Raw genomic sequence first — 16,879 nt, forward strand, 5'->3', positions numbered from 1 at the left:
CAGTATTATACACTGCGCCTCTACATCAATAGAATAGTATATAATCAGGTCCGCTCTTGGTAAATCGACAAACCTGAAACTGTGTTACTTATAATTTAGTTCGCGGTGACTGGTCTATAGTGCAACAACGATAAAGTGTACTCCTTTGGGACCAAAAATAACATGGCGGATACGCGTTTGCCGCGTCTTCAACAGACCATCCCCCGCAGCTAGCTATTTTTGTAGCATCCAACTTTAAGCCTACCTTTCTGACTAACCTACGCAGGATTTCCAATAACACTGTTTTACAAGTTATGTTCTAAAATCAATAACTTAGAATGTGTCACCACAAATGTTTTCAGCCACAGAAATCCGGAAAATAAACAACACATGTTTTTTTGTTGTAAATTATCTTTCTATAGAGCAGTACAAATCTATTGAAATGGGAAATCAGGCTACCACTGTTGCCTGAGAGAAGGCCCGCTATTATACCCAGTGGTATTTGTGCTTTGTTAAGCACAAAAAAGTGCAAAAACCAATAAAACAGTAAGCAGTCCAACAATTCCTCAACAACAGCATAAGCAAGCCGGTGACAGTCTCCTTTTTTCGCAGGGCAATCACATTGGGTTACATGCTTACTTTCGTATGCGATTGCGAACAATGGCCAAGTGCTTGGCCACGTAGCTTTCTGCTGGCGCAAGCTTCAGCGCCTTCAGGAGGCAGGCTTCTGCTTCAAAGAGGGCGCCCCTCTCCACTTGTACAACGCAGAGGTTGTGTAGCGCCTGTACATGCAGAGGTTCCAGGGACAAGATGCGCTCGTAGCACTGCACAAAAGACCCAAAAATACAAGGAAGAGGTTCGAACAGAAATAAGGCAGCATTCCATTACAGGCGTACATCAAAAGCAACATTACTTTATCTGACTATTTTACGATTGATCTCGTTATTGTGCCTGATAACATATTTCTTTTCCATGAAAGGCAGAACCTCAAATTGACTCATCATTCCACTCAGACAAAATTAAAGCAGAAATACGAACCACAGTGTTTTGTGAGCAGCGGGATATTTCCCCAGTGGTCCGTCTCCTCCGCGCGTACCAATCACCAGCAGTAATAGTGTACGTCTCACAATAACTATTGCTCCAAAATGATTAGCTGGTAGTGGTGATGAGGCACAGTGACATACGCGTTTGCCTACGGAAGGAAGACCTGTTTGCACCGAACCAAACACTTTTGGTTATGGGAAGATTACCTAGGGCATGGATTATGCACCTGCGGTGCATAATCCGAGAGGAGGCAGTTACCTATATGTTTACCCCTAATTAGAGTAGTTGCTAGAAAGCCTTCTATCACAGAAATGACAACGCATCCTGAGACACGTTAACCACAGTTGAAATGTAGTCGTGTAATTTCAATGCAGTATGCATAGCAATTCTTGCCGAATGTTTATGAATCAGACAGTCGCGTACAAGTTACCTGATTGTTATTACCATTAGAACAAAGCATGGGCTTTCACCTCATGCTTTGATATACATAAATAAACATTTTGAGGAAAGATTTGATCCACCTCCATGGTCATCCTCCTTCCCTTTGAAATCGCCCAAGAGCTATTTTGTGCACCCATGAGTACCAACCTGCTGTGCTTTGTCCAGATCCTTCATGTGATTGATGTAGATGTCACCCAGCAAGATAAGCCCCTTTATGTGATCTGGATGGGACTGAAGGCAAGAAAGAAATGGCATAAATATGCCTCAGCGATGTTTGTAATGGGTTACCGGTAAAAAGCGATGACACATGGGTACATTGTCTGCTCCCGCCACATCTTGTTTGAGAGATCTCCACGCCTTCGTACGGCGGCGGCATTCACGCAAGTGTGTGTTGTTCAGCTGCTTCCACTGAAAAAAAATCTCATGCATCGTGCATTCAATGAGTAACCACAATTAATTCTACTAGAGGCTTCTCTAAAAGGTAAGCACCTTGTGACAAATAAACAACACGCACACAAGCGCGTGAAAGTCGCCAGCGTACGGGATACCAGGAAAGATCTTGAAACGGAAGTGGGGGCAGCTGACGACGTACCCATGAGCCTTTGTGCTTTTTACCCGTCACACTATTGCTCGTATTAAACTAAATTACATATACAAAATTTAGCGAAAGAAATAGAAAGCACAGTACGGGTGATGGCTTCAAGCATGACCAGTGTGGATCTCGTGCAGTAGTTGAAATATTGTATAAAAGGCAAAAAGTACTAACTGAGGTAACGGCAAACCATGTTTTTGTAGTTTACTGGGTCTCTATAACTTTCAGATTTTTCTAACATAATTTATCTATGGTGTCTTATCTTTATACGCTTTTAATAAAAATTAACAAAGCATAGCACTGAAAACCGGGAAATTTAACAAGTCACTGGCGCGCTATTCAAAATAATACCTACAGCCACTATGAAGGAAAACGTCAATGAGATATGTATATGCTCGCGGAATAGCTCTTTTGTGCCAAGCTCATTCGCTCGATTTTTAAATTAATTGCTTATGAGAAACCAGTGTTAGGCTTGAAGCAAATGAATTGTCTGAGCAACATAATAGCTGTTACCTGGAGGAGCCTTTGCAGGTGGGGAACAGCCTCAAGTGGCCTATCTGAATCAGTCAACAGGAGGGCTAGGTTGAACAAGGCACTGCGGAAGTCTGCTTTCGCCTGTGGGAAGCAAGCAATGCACATAAAAAACTCCCCTGGTGCCACCTGTGAAAATTTAAAATATCAGCAACCTCCCAATGATACCCAGCAAACACTCTCAAGCTTATACAAATTTTCGTTGGCCTATTTTTCGGAATGTCTCCAGGTACAGCTCTAGCTCTTGGCGATCCTAAAACAGAGAGCCTTTTAAGAACCTGAAGCCCTGTATAGATAGTTTATTTTAACATCTGAGGTCGTTAGTAAGCGGGTTGAAAACGACAGAAAACAACACAATGAATGGTCTAGTAACTAAGGTTAAAGTTAATATTTTTTTCTAAATAAATATACAAAAATGCACCTTTACAAACAAGGGGTAGATTCGTTTAGAACAATTTTTTGTTAACTACTAAACTACAGCGCTTTCTCTGACGAGTACGGTGGTATAAAAAACTTATGTGCACCGAAGCATAGAACTGACGCCACACTATGTCGACCAAGACGGTCCACGTGCATAGACAGACGAGTTTTTCGATCTCCTCTACGACTACACGCCGGTTCCTTATAACAGTCTCCATTAACCTTGCAGAAGCCCTCCGAATGTGCTTCTACACACACTAGAGCACGAACTTCCACACAAACATCCGAAACATACAATCCCTATCGTCTTGTTCGGCTTTTTTTGTTCCCTTATCACGAGTTGTATGGCTATCTTGACTGTTCCTTCCAGAATATCGTTTCACCCACCGCGAATGCGCTTTTAGATGCAGCGCATCTGTTGCTCTGAGGCATGTCCTTCCTGCGTCATCGGCGGCGGCGGCGGCGGCGTCAGTCCGCAGCCCTCCTCCGTTCGCCTCTCCCACAGCTGTGTGCAACACTCTCACTCCGGTGCATTAGCATAATGACAGGTGGCGCGCTTGGTTGGCGCGCGCTTCGCTGCGTTAACGCTGAGATAACAGCTGCTCCGGTGCGCATGTGCGCGCATGCGCGACTCTCCTCCGCGGTCTCCTCGCCTTCAACCCAATGGACACGCCAATTGAACCCCCAGATGCGCCGCATCACACCAGGGTTCCCTCGCGGGTAGATGGAGGCAATTTTTCATTGGTTTCTAAATTTTCTTGCAGAGTCGATTATTCCGCACTTTAAAAGCAAGACAGGTTTCAAAAATACAACGCTTTAATCCGGAAGCTATTGTTAGCGGGCGCTACTAAATAGCTAACAAGGGTCGTAGAAGAAAATTGTTTCAGATCATTAAATATCGTACAACTCCGAGCAAGCGCCTCACAAAGTAAGGGCTGATTATCGAAAAACATATACAGTTAAACTATAATATAAAGAAGTTGAAAAAAATTCGCAATTTTGTTACATGCAGGTTTTTGTTACATGCTGTATGGCCGGCGTGAATGAAGCAGGAACGCAATATAAATGCGAACGTCAGTGAAGGTGAACTCACTCTTCAAGGATTTACTTCACAGCACAAAACTGCGCGACTTGCGACTGCTGCTTTCCCATGAGCGTAGGCAGTACACGGCCCACAAACAATCAAGGTCACTTAGCCCCTCATCCGAAACGTAACTTTCAAAAGTGTTGAGAGTTGGGAGAGTTGGTAATGATGCATCTCGAAAAACAAACTGCGCGAAAATTAACGCGCAAATTAAGAACACATGAAGACGGCACAAGCGCAGTGCCGTCTTCATGTCTTCTTGTCCCCGTTAGTTTGCGCGCAGTTTGTTTTTCGAGATGCAAACGTAACTTTCGCATCACTTTTATCTTTAGACACTTTTCGGTGCCTTAACGCATTTAAAAAACCAAACCCATGCTTAAATGGCCGCTTTTTTCGAAATTGATGCTCTTTTCAGCACTTAAAATTGTTGACAGGGTGCCAGCTGCACCGAGAGGCGACCTTCTTCTTTCTCTCCGGCGGAGACCCCATTCAATATTTCGAGCCTGTCTTGAAAATACCAAAGCTTATCTTTCCTGGCACCAAAAATCATCCTCTACGAACCGCCACAACCGAGAGCATTGGAGACACGCGACTAGACGCCGCCGCGCAGGCCTATCACCTAACTTGACACCGCACTCACACGTGGAAACACGTGGAAACGCACGGTACTTTGCGGTGCTGGCGAAATGCGCTAAATTAGTGCATTTCTCCAGCCAATGTTTCTCAAAATGTGCAAAAAACAGTAAGACTTCAGCGTAGCGAATTCGTTACACCAAGGGTAACAGTCGCAACTCCTTGTTACATACGTTACGTAAAGGTCGCGAACACAAGGGCTTCAAAGGGAATGACAATAAGGAATGAACAAACTTCATAAAATCCAGGAATTTGTTACACAGAGGTTTGTTACATCCAGGTTGATCTGTACATAGGAGAAAATGTGTACAGGTGGTTAGCTGAAGTGTCAAAAAGGGGGACAGATTTTCTTTTTTAAGTAATCGATAGTCATGTACTAAGATTTGCTATCGTTTCGTCGAACGCACACTCCCCACGTTCTTGCAGTGCTATGCAATTAAAGAACAGACAAGGCCAGAAAATTTGTGACAATGCTGTACTATATTTTTCACAGACGTTCTTCGCTACAATTTATCCATTATACACTGGTTCAATCATCGAAGAGGTGGTATAAAAATATATCTTGTGATAAGTGACTTTGTACACCCTCCTCAGAAAAAAAAACTGCTGACCGATTTAAATAACAAATAATGTCTGTTCAGAAACGATGGTGTAAATTTAAAAGGAAGCACATTTTGTACAGCGAAACTGCTGAAATTTTCTAGTGGGCGGAGCACACGTTTCCGAGTCAAAGTGCGAAAAGTTTCTAACGTGTGAAAAGAATAGCTTACTGTATAGAACTAGTGGAAGCTCCACACTGTGTACAGCTGAGTACAAAAGTACAATCGTACTAGAATCGAAATTCAACTTGAAAATTTGAAGGTAATTCAAAGACCTTCAGGTAATATTCAAAGACACCTTTTGCTTCGTGACATTAACAATGCACCTGAATAAGTGAGGGAAAGTTGCAAGAAACGAAAGCACAGTCGCATGCACGGACGCCATCATCACCTGTATGGCGGAGTGGAACCAACGCTCCGCATCCTCCACCTTCTTGTCGTCCATGGAGAGCATGCCCAGGTTGAAGTAGACCCGCTCATTGGCCTTGCCCTTGCGAAGAAGAAGCTCCAACCTAAAATATCAGCACGCCGTATGGTATGTAGATACGCACGCAGTTTTATAATCAGGGTTTTACTATGTGATGTAGTGAACACAAGAAAAATGGTACAAACCTTTGAAATGCGAGGTGCCGAAGCTTTGAGTTGCCACTCTCCTGAATAAGAATGGCTGAGTTCATCAGGGCTTGCTGTAAGGTAACCATTGCTAATAATTATGAACATTCGCTCAAAATTACCAAATGGGCACTAAGAGCAATATTCCCGCACTAAAACGTATTTACATACCACAAAATCTCGTGTTTTATTTGCGATATCGTAATTTTCACGAAGAGCTTGTATTATTAACGGGGCTAAAAAAGCGGAACAGTCTGAACGAGGCAACGAAGGGTTCGCCAAACGTTACCAGTCTAACACCGGAGTACAAATTCACTGTTTTGAATGCTCATTACTAAAAATACATAATCGTGCTACCCAATCCGGTCTCCAAACGATTGCACACCCGAAAATAACCCTGAAAACACCTTGAAAAACACTAAAACGAGCGTAAGAAGTAATTTATTAGCCCAAATTTACTGAACCACAATCGCTGTAACGAATGAGTTTGTAAAGGCCCAATCACCTCATGATCAGGGTCCAACTCCAATGCCTTGTTGAAATAAGTAAGGGCATCACCTGGCCTGCCTTGCTCGAGGAACACTACACCAAGCTGAAAAGAGGATGCATATATAGCCACACTGTGGTAGAAACAGTATCCTGTGTAATGAGTACCACGAAATATTCAGCGCTTTTCCGAATACACAGACATAACTGGTCGAAATGTCAAGGTGTTTGCTTAGGACAGAACATGTTCCGAATGGAATGATGACTCACATTATAGAGGATGTCTGGGTTCGTTGCATCCAATTCAAGTGCTCGCTCATAGACCTCCTGAGCGTCCTTGGTCCTAATAAAAAAAGCCAATAGTTTTCTTCATGTTATTACACAACCTCAAATTCTACAGCCGCTCCGAGCAAGCCTTTGCGTTAATACATGTGTGAGAATTTTCCCTTAATAAACAATGTGACAAAGTTATATTTCATTTATTTAAAAATTAGTTCAAAGCAAGCTTCCATTGTCATTAATTATGACAGGATAATTATTCACATGTAAAAGAAGATTAAATTCTATGAGAGGTTGCAAACAAACTTCCCTGTACTGCCATGATTATTTGCAGCGGTGTCACAAAAACAAGTTTCGCGCATAGCGAAACACAAAGTTACAGAAATACAATAAAAACCAACATTCGGCATTACCTTTGGTTCGTACACAGAGTGCGAGATGCAGATTCGGGCGGCACTAATATAAATACACTAATATCCTGCTTCCAGCAAGTATGCATCACTTGCATTAACATGACGTTCGAACAGTACTCAGAATTCAGTGCATTCGGCACTGAAGCCATCAAAAGAAACTTCAAAAATTTTCTTTTCCTACTCACCTATTCAGCTTGATGAGAATGTCCCCCCTATTTATGTACGCCTGGATATAATCCACTCGCATGCTTATGGCTTGCCGATATAACTGCGAAAACAAGATATCGGCAGCTATTTAAAGCATCAAAGGTGGTGGGCACAAAAGCGCCAAGCGGGAAGGAGCATGTGCTATGTGTAGAAATGTTCTTATGATGACCACGAATCAACCTACGAAATGAAAATTATAAGATGATTGTTAAAGGTCGAATTAACACCTTGACTATGAGCCGCGCAGTTTAGGGTTTACGAATATATTAAAACTCTATATAGATTTTTAAGCCGCGGAAACTTTTTGCGGGAAATAATTTTAAAATTCACGTTAGTCCCAACGCAGCCACAGTAGACGGCAGTACAGCCTGTTACTTTCTGCTTCGTGACACCATGTCTGAGCCACTGAGAATGGCCAAAGAATGTTAACATGGAAGGGGCCAAACACGTGCATTCACACTGTAAACCCCGAAGTCGTCACGCGCAAGATCACATAAATGTTTCACGCCACTTGGTGTTCGATTGAGTGGTATGGGCACGCTCAGGTACTATAATGCTGTACAGCGGTAAATAGGTTTTATGGCGAGTTTAACTTCCGAAAATGGAGTTGGAAAAACCAATAAGAGTAATAAAAAGGGGTATACAACTACAATTTTTCAAAATAGATTTGCATAAGCACACACGTTTCCTATACGTCAAAGCATGACTCACGCTGTCAGCTTCTTCGAGGCGGGAGCTGTTTTTGGATATGAGGTTGGCTAAATTGAGGAAGACGTTGAGATGGTTGGGTGCTATTCGCGCTTTGTACGGCTCCCCTGGCTTCGGTCGTGGTAGCAGGTCTTTGGCCTGTAATAAGAAGAGCCAAATACTTGTCAATATTTTGCTATCCTTTAAAAAAATTCTCGCAAACGTAAAAGGCGCTATCATTTCACATCAACAAAACACCAAATCACTGTTGTAGCTGTCATAACATTAAAACAAAAATATCACCGGATACTACAAATCAATTTACGTCAGTTATGTTAAATTATAGATAGGAATGAACGGTACATCTCACTGTCTATATGCATTAAAGGCACCGCTGCATTCACCCATTCGGCAGCCAGTCAGCAACAAATTCGGTAGGTATAATAGTTTTCAAAATATTACAGTCAGGCACAACACCAGCGACTTCGGTTTCAAAAGAAAATACAAAGTAACTTTGGCCACCTGCTTTTAATAAAAAAGCAACGCAAATTTCACCAGCAAGAGTAGTCACCTTCCAGAAGGCCGCTTCAGCTTCCTCAAACCTCAATAGGTTGTTGTATGTGCGGCCAACGTTCATATGGGCACCGATGTCATCAGGTTGAACACTGAAAAGTTAAACATAAGGTCATCTTTTACCAGTTGAACAATGTGGACTAATCAAAATGCGGTGCAGTTTTAACATATCGCTGTATGATTGGCAGGAAGGAAAAGATGTCACCCTGGAAAGTACGTCACAGGGACAAATGGACAGAAAACCCCGTAAATACTCCCACTCTCAATGTGTTTCAGCTCACAATTCTGGCGAATGATTAGCAAGACAAGTTAAGTAACGTTGTGGTGTCTTGTTGACGATCTACATAAGGAAGCTTTTCCCCAGAGCGATAACTTTAGAAGTATGCGGTTCAAAAGAGATTAAGGTGTTCTCCGTATTTGCCAAGCGCCCCGTTACATCCCAAAATCAATTACATTTAGTGCAAAGCAACATTACAGTGTGACGTGATTACGATAGCACGACTGAAGATGCAATGATTAGAATTCCACGGATGCTGCTTTTGAAATGATACAGTCACCACAAGTTGCATCCTAGGCCATGACGTGGCTGTCCCCCTTAGCACAGCTAAATGTTGTTCTGGGAGCAACCAGCCCACCCAAACCTTCTGCTCTGTGGAACACTGACGTTTTAACTACAAAGCGGGAAAGTATGGAAACTTCCACTGTCCAAATTGTATACCCTTTCTGAAACACATTTGCAGTAACAGTTACGCTTCCATGTTTAAGCTAAAAGACAGCTCAATCTTTTTCTGCAGCGGTTGAGGAGTCCAATGCGATTAATTTGAGAGCTTTACGGATTAGGATTGCAGCTCTGCGGAACTGCGGCACGTTAGTATCAACCCTTATAAGCTTCAATTGCTACCTTTATCCGTTTTTGAAAAGCTTTTGATTTTATCCGCCTGAGACCACTAGAAAAAATATCCTCCGCTGAACAAAACAAAAGTGGCAGCAGGAAAATTAACTTTCCACTAGTGCTGTTTTAATAACGACTAAGCGCATGGTGACACCAACAGTTCTTGGCATGAAGTGATAGTTTTTATTGTGTTAGCCAAATGCTGCATGTTTGTAGCTTTGTGCTAGCTTCCACAGGTAAATAAAGCGAAGAGAAACCAACCTGGCGGCCTTCTCAAAAAATTCGAGAGCCCGAGCGTAGTCCCCTTGCGCTTCCAAGGCGTGTCCGACGTTGTTGTACAGTTTGGCGTTCTGGCCGTTTACTTTCAGACCCGCCATAAAAATGCTGTACTCAGACTCCCTGCAAGCACATTGCACACCAAACGTGACTGCTCGTAAGAAATATATTCTACTGTCCACATTTAGTGATACGATATAACAGGCCACTGCTGATATTTCGCCATTGTAGACCATCGATTGGATCTGCGTCGATGTATTCAAGCAAACATTTTTAACACTGAGCAGGTTTTCGCAAACGTTTTATGCTGCGAAGTACAACATTTTTTTTTTACCATTTCAGTAGCTTCCTGTCAGCTAACCAGTACGAACTAAAGCGTGGTTTAAATGTATTTGCAAAGGAGAAAAAATATAATTAACTGCGAAAACTTTCAGCAGCAGAGAAAACCAGAGAGGACATCATATTTTACATGTAATGGCTTTCCCGAAATAAATGTTTATAACTGTTCGCCTGGACACATGCGCAACAAAAGCAAGTGACTAATATAAAGCGGTAAGCAGGAGATTGGACCAGCATAAAAAAAAATTCCACTGGAATAAAAGATGAATCAGTAGAACCAAGGCATCATTTTTGTTTCCAAGTAATGCTGCCTGTTGATTGACCAAATTATACGCAGCAACATTTACTCTAAGTGTTAGCGAAGCAGTACGTGCAATATGTACTATGAAAGTGCATTTGAAGGGCATGCACCTGGCAAGGACACCCATAATTATGTGCGAACATGACATCTAGACCCCGCGTCCATTTCACCTCTATAAATAGTTGATATTGCATGAGCTTCGGAATATTTGTAACCATTCAAAGCATGCAAATCATCCTATTTGTGAAACCAGGGAAGCGTTGCTGATAGAACCTATTTTACTTCACCGGAACCACGTATATTGGTAAATAAAACACAGGACAAAATACATGGCCCCATCCAGCATACGAAACGTGACGGGACGGGCAATTAAAACAAAATACTACAGGTCATGAAATATACCATTAGAGCCACTCACCAATCATAGTTTCGCAGAAATGTTTTCACAGAGTGTGTCCCGAGAAGTAGCAGGAGACCAGACCACAACACATTCCGAATCAGCCGGCTGCAAGGGAACAGTTTGAGAAAGACACCAAGGATGAACAATGTTGCCAAGGCACAACCATACTTAGGAAGAGGTAAAAATGAGAACTAAAGCTTTAAAAGTATTTTATCGTACGTTTATTGTGTTTTTTCGTAAGCAGTAACGGAAACGGGCTTTCCTATCTTGGACCACGTTTTGAAGAAAGAAAAATGCTGGTTTGTAGTAGCCGCGGGAACGTTTTTGAAAAAGGTGCCGAAACCGTTCAATAGACAGTTCTAGGTAACAAAATTCCCAGGCAACATCTGAAGAGGTTAATGGAAAATACAATAGAAGATGTTTGTCGCAAAACAGCCAACAAAAAAAGATTCAATTTATACCCTTATTACACTCTGGCCCTCTCTCGTCGAATACTGAGAATTCATAAAGAAACAGAAGGCCCGTGGAAGACGTCCCGCTTAAAAATAACAAGCGCATTTTGTCTGTATATTCAGCGAAAATATGCCTGCGATGACTATACTCCCTGATGCGAAATTTGTGTTCAGCACGAGCTGCCGTCTTCTGGTTCACGGCAGCTTAGCGCACGGTGGTGTGCGGTAATCTGCCGTTATAGGCGCGTATATACTCCGACTTTTCCGGCGCAACGCCGCGCAACTACGCGCTCGGCGATGACACGTCCGCGAGACTACACCAGCGGCAAATTTTACCACTGTACAGTCCAACACAGCCGGTGCCGCGTAACCAGATGCATGGTAGCTAGGCCACCGCATGCGGAGAAGGTTTTGCGACTGGTGCTCTGTCTGTCGTAAACTTCACGAAACGGCCGTGGAGGGAGCGAGCGGGCGAGCGCGCGCCCAGTCAGGGCGGTCTGGTGGCTTGCCCGCGGGGTTCGGGCCCGGCGCGTCCGGCGTGCCGTGCACGGAATAGAGACCTATGTCGGCGCCCCGTGCTACGCCGACCGCGCCGGCGTTATATCACGATGGAGTATTGGAGTGGCCGCATTCGCCGACGCAGCCTAACCGTGTACCGCGCACACCTACGCTACGTCGGTCTATAAACACGCCTTATTTCGCAGCGCGTCGTCGCCACCGAGAACGTTGTAAATCATGTTTTACCCTCCTGCGAAAATGTCAGCGATGGTAAGCCTGTGCGTCATCAGCGCGAACTGCGTGTCAGGAATTTATCGCAATCTGGGTCTCATTAAATAAACCGCAAACTCCGTCTCGGGAAGTGAACGTGACATCATCGAGCGCCCGAGGGCACGAGCTGGTATGAGGTTATCTCTGGGCGCGTCGCCACAGCCCAACGTGTCTCGAGCGGGCTCGGCATACGTCCTCCCCCTTACACTTACGCCACACGTTTATCCTCCGTTTTCCTTAAGTCTTCGGTGTTTCCATCGTTCGCTCAGTTACGAGGCCGGCGAGAACGCCAAACCACAGTGTCGGAAGCATAAGTAACGCGCACTAAAATAAGTCACAAGCCCCCCGGCTCAGCGCAGGCTTCCATCTTCGCTCATCTTTGCACTCGGAGATAAGCGACGCCACTCCGAGGCAGGAGACGGTTACATACAAGTCCTTAGTTGGCCTGCCAACCACTGCCTTTTGTGCATTATTTTTAGCTCTTTATGTGATGTTTAATGGCAATGCGGAAGTGGCCTCTCATTGGTGGAGCAAGGAAGAAAAGAGAACGGTAAGCGTTTTTTAATAAAAAGGCGATATGCAGAAGCAAGAGAGTGGGCAAAAAACTATTGGAATCCGCACATAACCCAAGGCGCAAATTCGACATGGTGTAATATTTTTAAAAGTCGTCGTAATGATAGGCATCTAAAAATAATCTAATAATAGTCATGTAATCACAATGGCAAGTGTTGAAATGCCAGCCGCTTTGTCATGCCTTCTGAGTAGAAATGACGTCAGCCGTGAGCGCGGGGGGGGGGGGGGGGGTAACACTGAATGAAGCGCTGAATCAATTCGAGCGCTTGGTTACTTATATATTTCGTCTCCCTCCCACACGTGGCGACCACAGCTTAGAATGTCAATACAGAACTACAATCAGGTACACTCCATAACTCATACAGCAGATGCCAGCTTAAAAGGACCCCTGCAGTGCTTTTCTTAAAGGTAGTTTTCTGGCCCTAAGGTTGTTCTTCGTGTCGTTTGCATATAGACGCAAAAAAAAATATTACGGAGTTTTAGCTGACCGTCTTTCACTGTCCGCTCCGCTCCTATAGCAAGCGGAAGCGCCATTGCGCATGCGTGGCGCGCTTGGCCGCGAACGGCATTGGCTCCGGTTGCGCTGAACGGGCCGCCGATACCAGAGCGGAGCGTCGAAAACGGTCAGCTAAAACTCTCTATTATAAAGATCACTGCGGAATAAGGAACGTTATCCAGTTTTAACGTCTGCAAATAGAAGCAAATGCGACACTGCCTACGTCACACCCGAAGCTTCCAGATATGACAAAGCAACAATGGGACCCTGAAAACCTTACGATTCGCTGAGCTCGCAATATTTTCTATATGTCAATGTATCGACCTAAACAAGCCTAAACAATGCTTTATGTTGTATTTTCTTTTTTTAACGGAAGCATAAAAACTTAACCATAGGTAGTAAAAAATGGCAGGCAGATACTACTGCCCTCTTCGAGCGCTTCCATGCCCTTTCAAGCTGTGTAACGATGGAACGCGGTCAGTATCGCCCCGTGTCTGCGCATTTGGTAAAACGCATGCCAAATCATCGTCCGTCTGTGTACCATATGACGGTGTCTATCTCGGGCAGATATCAGCGTCGACGCCAGAAGTGGTGTGCTCAGCGACAGTTGCAAAACGGACGGCAGCTTCGTAGCTTTCAATCCGTCTCGACCTTTGGCGACGTGCTTTTGGACTTGGAGGCGCCGTTCCATTCACCGATAAACAGTCACAACTTATCTCAATCGGCTGCCGCGAGATAAATTAAACCAAGCTATTACTTTTGCAAGGCTGTTTCCAAAGACAACTGTCAAAGCAGTGGCGCATTACTTTCATGACTACATTGACCTGCGTCGTAGAGGTCACGACTGTGCGATAGGCTTTATATAAGTTAAACTAGGGCGATCTGACTAAACTGCTTGAATATTAGCATTCCGGGGCTAATATGCACGGTCGGTTAGTGACAAACAAACTTTCCGCCTGCCAGAATTTATAAAATAGGACAAAGTATGAAATAGGACACTATGTAATAGGACAGGAACTATACAGATGCTCACAAAATACGAACCTGGGCCTCCGCGGGATCTTCAAACGAAAAGTCTATAGCTGCGCTGTCCACTCGGTTATTCCGGTAGGGTGGCGAGATTGAAGAATTTAGAATGTTCTGCCTGGGCCTCGACGATTATTGTTAAGTCTATACGCACATAACAATATTCGTCGAGGCCCAGGCAGAGCATTCTAAATTATTCAATCTCGCCGGCCTACCGGAATGACCGAGTGGAAAGCGCAGCTATAGGCTTTTCGTCTGAAGATCCCGCGGAGGCCCAGGTTCGTATTTTGTGAGCATCTCTCTAGTTCTTTTTTAACCAGTATAAGCGGCTGTTTCTCAACTTTTTCTGAACCCACAAGTAGAGTTCACGTCAAGCCTGAGTTGTAGGCAGCGCACACACTTCTCACTTTGAATCAAATGCAAAGAAACATTTGGGGCACAACTTCAAGATAGGCCTTGTTATAAATAACCGCCCTGTTAACCACGAATAGCTTGAGAAGTAGGTTAAACTTCAGAAAATAGGCCTAGCCACACACATGAACGCTGCGACGGGCCGGTGATTTCGGCGGTGTTGTCGCCGCTGAACGCCAGTTCACGGTTGGCGCGGTGCCGCCGAACGCCCCGTCAAGAAGTGCGGAAAGAAACTTCCCGAATATGACAACCATGGGCTCAAAACTTCCAGATGGCGGCATTTCTCCCTGCCGTCATTGTTCCGGCGGTATGACGTCATCGGGGATAGTGAAAAGCGAGCAGCAGTCGCGCAATTTTCAAGACAGTGAGCAACGTCCGATTCTCTTGTAATTTTAAATTTAAAAATCAAATAACTCCTTCATTTCTGCACTGATATTGACAATTCATTTCGCGTCTGTCTCTTCATGACATGAACAACAGATGGAAAAGCCCGAAAATTACCTAAAAAAGCGGTGCGGGGGTGCTTCAAGAAAGCGCACTGTGACCCACCTGTTGGCGTGGTTCTTGAGAAGCGTGTGCCAGCCGTGGGCAACGAGGAGGCAGAAGCCCATGCTGGGCATGTACAGGATGCGCTCGGCAACCACGAAGCCGACAGGGAAGAACAGGTTGGAAGCGGGGAGGAACGGGAACACCAAGAGCGACAGACTCTGAAACAAATAAGGCGCGAAAGCACAGAATTAAAGGTTCTCCTCTTGGCTCTTCTAAAACCACTATTAGTCGGTGCGAAATGCGTATACGGCGCAAGATACAAGCATTAAGAAAAATGGAGCGGGTGGCCATCAATACATGCTGCGATATCTGGCGGTTAGATGGAGAAGCTCACGCTCGCGTTTGTGTGCGTGCGTGCGTGCGTGAGTGCGTGTATGTTTGTGTGTGTGTGTGCTTGTGCACGCGCGTGTGTGCATGCGTGCGTAACCATGTTCTAACGTAACCATGAATGTGCCCTTGAGTCAGCGTATACTTGCGTTCTTTTGTGAATGTGCATGTCTGTTTCTCCCGCAACGCCAACCAAGTTCGACGCGAATAAAATGCCGTTAACAACTTCGACACGCTCCAAAAAAAACCGTTGTTGACAACGTACAATAAAAATATCGGCCACTTTCGCAACCGAGACGCCACTGAGGAAGCAACGTAGGTGGCTGTCTTCACTACCTTTAACTTGGCGCTTCTTAGCTCTGCCTTTTCTCAGCAGAAAAATGGTTAATAAGCCAAGCTTTCTCCATGGCAACTGAGCTAAATCAAAATCCGCAGTCCAACCCCACAAAGTCCAAAATCCGAACGCCCAAAGTCCGAAGCCAAAGTCCACTTAAACTCATCCAAACCCCAAACCCAACGCCCACACTACGAACGCAAAGGAAATCCTCTGCGCCCAGAATGCGATCCTAGCACAATCAGATACATGCCGGGTGTTTACCACGGGGGACCCAGACTCCGACGACGGGAAGCGCTTGTGTTTCTGATTTTTGTGTTTTGTTTTATGCAGCGACGGTATATACATTGTTTTCTGCTGTTCCTAATTTTGCAAATTAGGTTATCGCTTAGTTTATCCTTTATGATGTCTTTCGAATTTTCTAACCCCATGCGTACATGGCTTTACAAGACGGGGAAGGCAAATGCCTTTCCGTCACGTAATGAGACGGCCAGAGAAGGGAGATGGAATCGCTTTTGCGAGCTCTTTGCGCCCAAATTATTTGTTACGTTTATTTATTTTTTTCCTCTTCAACATTACCGAAAGCGGATGTTACACGAGTGCAAATTCCTATCTGGCCTATTTTCCCTGTAGGTGTTGCGCCCTGCGTGCCAACGCTTTTTTTTTTCTTTCGAATTGGTTGGAAATATTATTGTTCCCCGCTGATGTTATCCCCGCACCCCTCAGGCATGTGATGTGGCCCACTGATTTGGCTGCCGGTTTCACGTTGTAAACGTACTGGGCTAAAATGCCTGAACTTCCCTAATCGCATTTTTTTATCAGCAGCACACTGCCTGGCTTTTTTGACGGCTGCTTTCCTCCTTGCCGCTTTCCTTTCCTCTTCATGGGTCAGCACTTTCCCTCTCTCCACTTCGTAGAGTATGACAGTTTTCTTAACGTCCCGCAAGGACAGGGCTAACGGTTTAACACTGCGCTGGTGAAAGCCGTGTTTTGTGCCATGCACGTTCTTTGTATATGCACTGGGTGTAATGTATATATTACCTAGTTTTAGCTCCACATCCGTGCCTGGCTGGTTGGTTACGGCCAACATTTCAACTAATCTCAGAAACTCCGCACGAGGAGGTCCAATTGGATTCGCTCTTTCTTTTCAAGCGT

The 16,879-nt window shown here is 44.5% G+C and overlaps 1 protein-coding gene across 3 annotated transcripts in view; it reads right to left on the reverse strand.

The window, feature by feature from the left end:
• LOC144141113 (protein O-mannosyl-transferase Tmtc3-like) overlaps nucleotides 1-16,879 on the reverse strand; it is a 232,620-nt gene that overhangs the window by 6,465 nt on the left and 209,276 nt on the right. For all 3 annotated transcript variants that reach the window (XM_077672639.1, XM_077672640.1, XM_077672641.1), the window contains 13 exons: nucleotides 15,064-15,221; nucleotides 10,807-10,893; nucleotides 9,734-9,871; nucleotides 8,579-8,672; nucleotides 8,032-8,166; nucleotides 7,299-7,381; nucleotides 6,692-6,764; nucleotides 6,441-6,527; nucleotides 5,936-6,009; nucleotides 5,715-5,835; nucleotides 2,570-2,671; nucleotides 1,612-1,695; nucleotides 619-803 (listed from right to left, as the gene is read on the reverse strand). In XM_077672639.1, the coding sequence (XP_077528765.1) occupies nucleotides 619-803; nucleotides 1,612-1,695; nucleotides 2,570-2,671; nucleotides 5,715-5,835; nucleotides 5,936-6,009; nucleotides 6,441-6,527; nucleotides 6,692-6,764; nucleotides 7,299-7,381; nucleotides 8,032-8,166; nucleotides 8,579-8,672; nucleotides 9,734-9,871; nucleotides 10,807-10,893; nucleotides 15,064-15,221 (1,421 nt within the window). The remainder of the gene's footprint in view (nucleotides 1-618; nucleotides 804-1,611; nucleotides 1,696-2,569; nucleotides 2,672-5,714; nucleotides 5,836-5,935; nucleotides 6,010-6,440; nucleotides 6,528-6,691; nucleotides 6,765-7,298; nucleotides 7,382-8,031; nucleotides 8,167-8,578; nucleotides 8,673-9,733; nucleotides 9,872-10,806; nucleotides 10,894-15,063; nucleotides 15,222-16,879) is intronic.

Source organism: Haemaphysalis longicornis, unplaced genomic scaffold (genome assembly GCF_048455015.1).
Source record: "Haemaphysalis longicornis isolate Haplotype H1 unplaced genomic scaffold, Haemaphysalis longicornis Haplotype H1 scaffold_6, whole genome shotgun sequence".
Classification (NCBI taxonomy): domain Eukaryota; kingdom Metazoa; phylum Arthropoda; class Arachnida; order Ixodida; family Ixodidae; genus Haemaphysalis; species Haemaphysalis longicornis.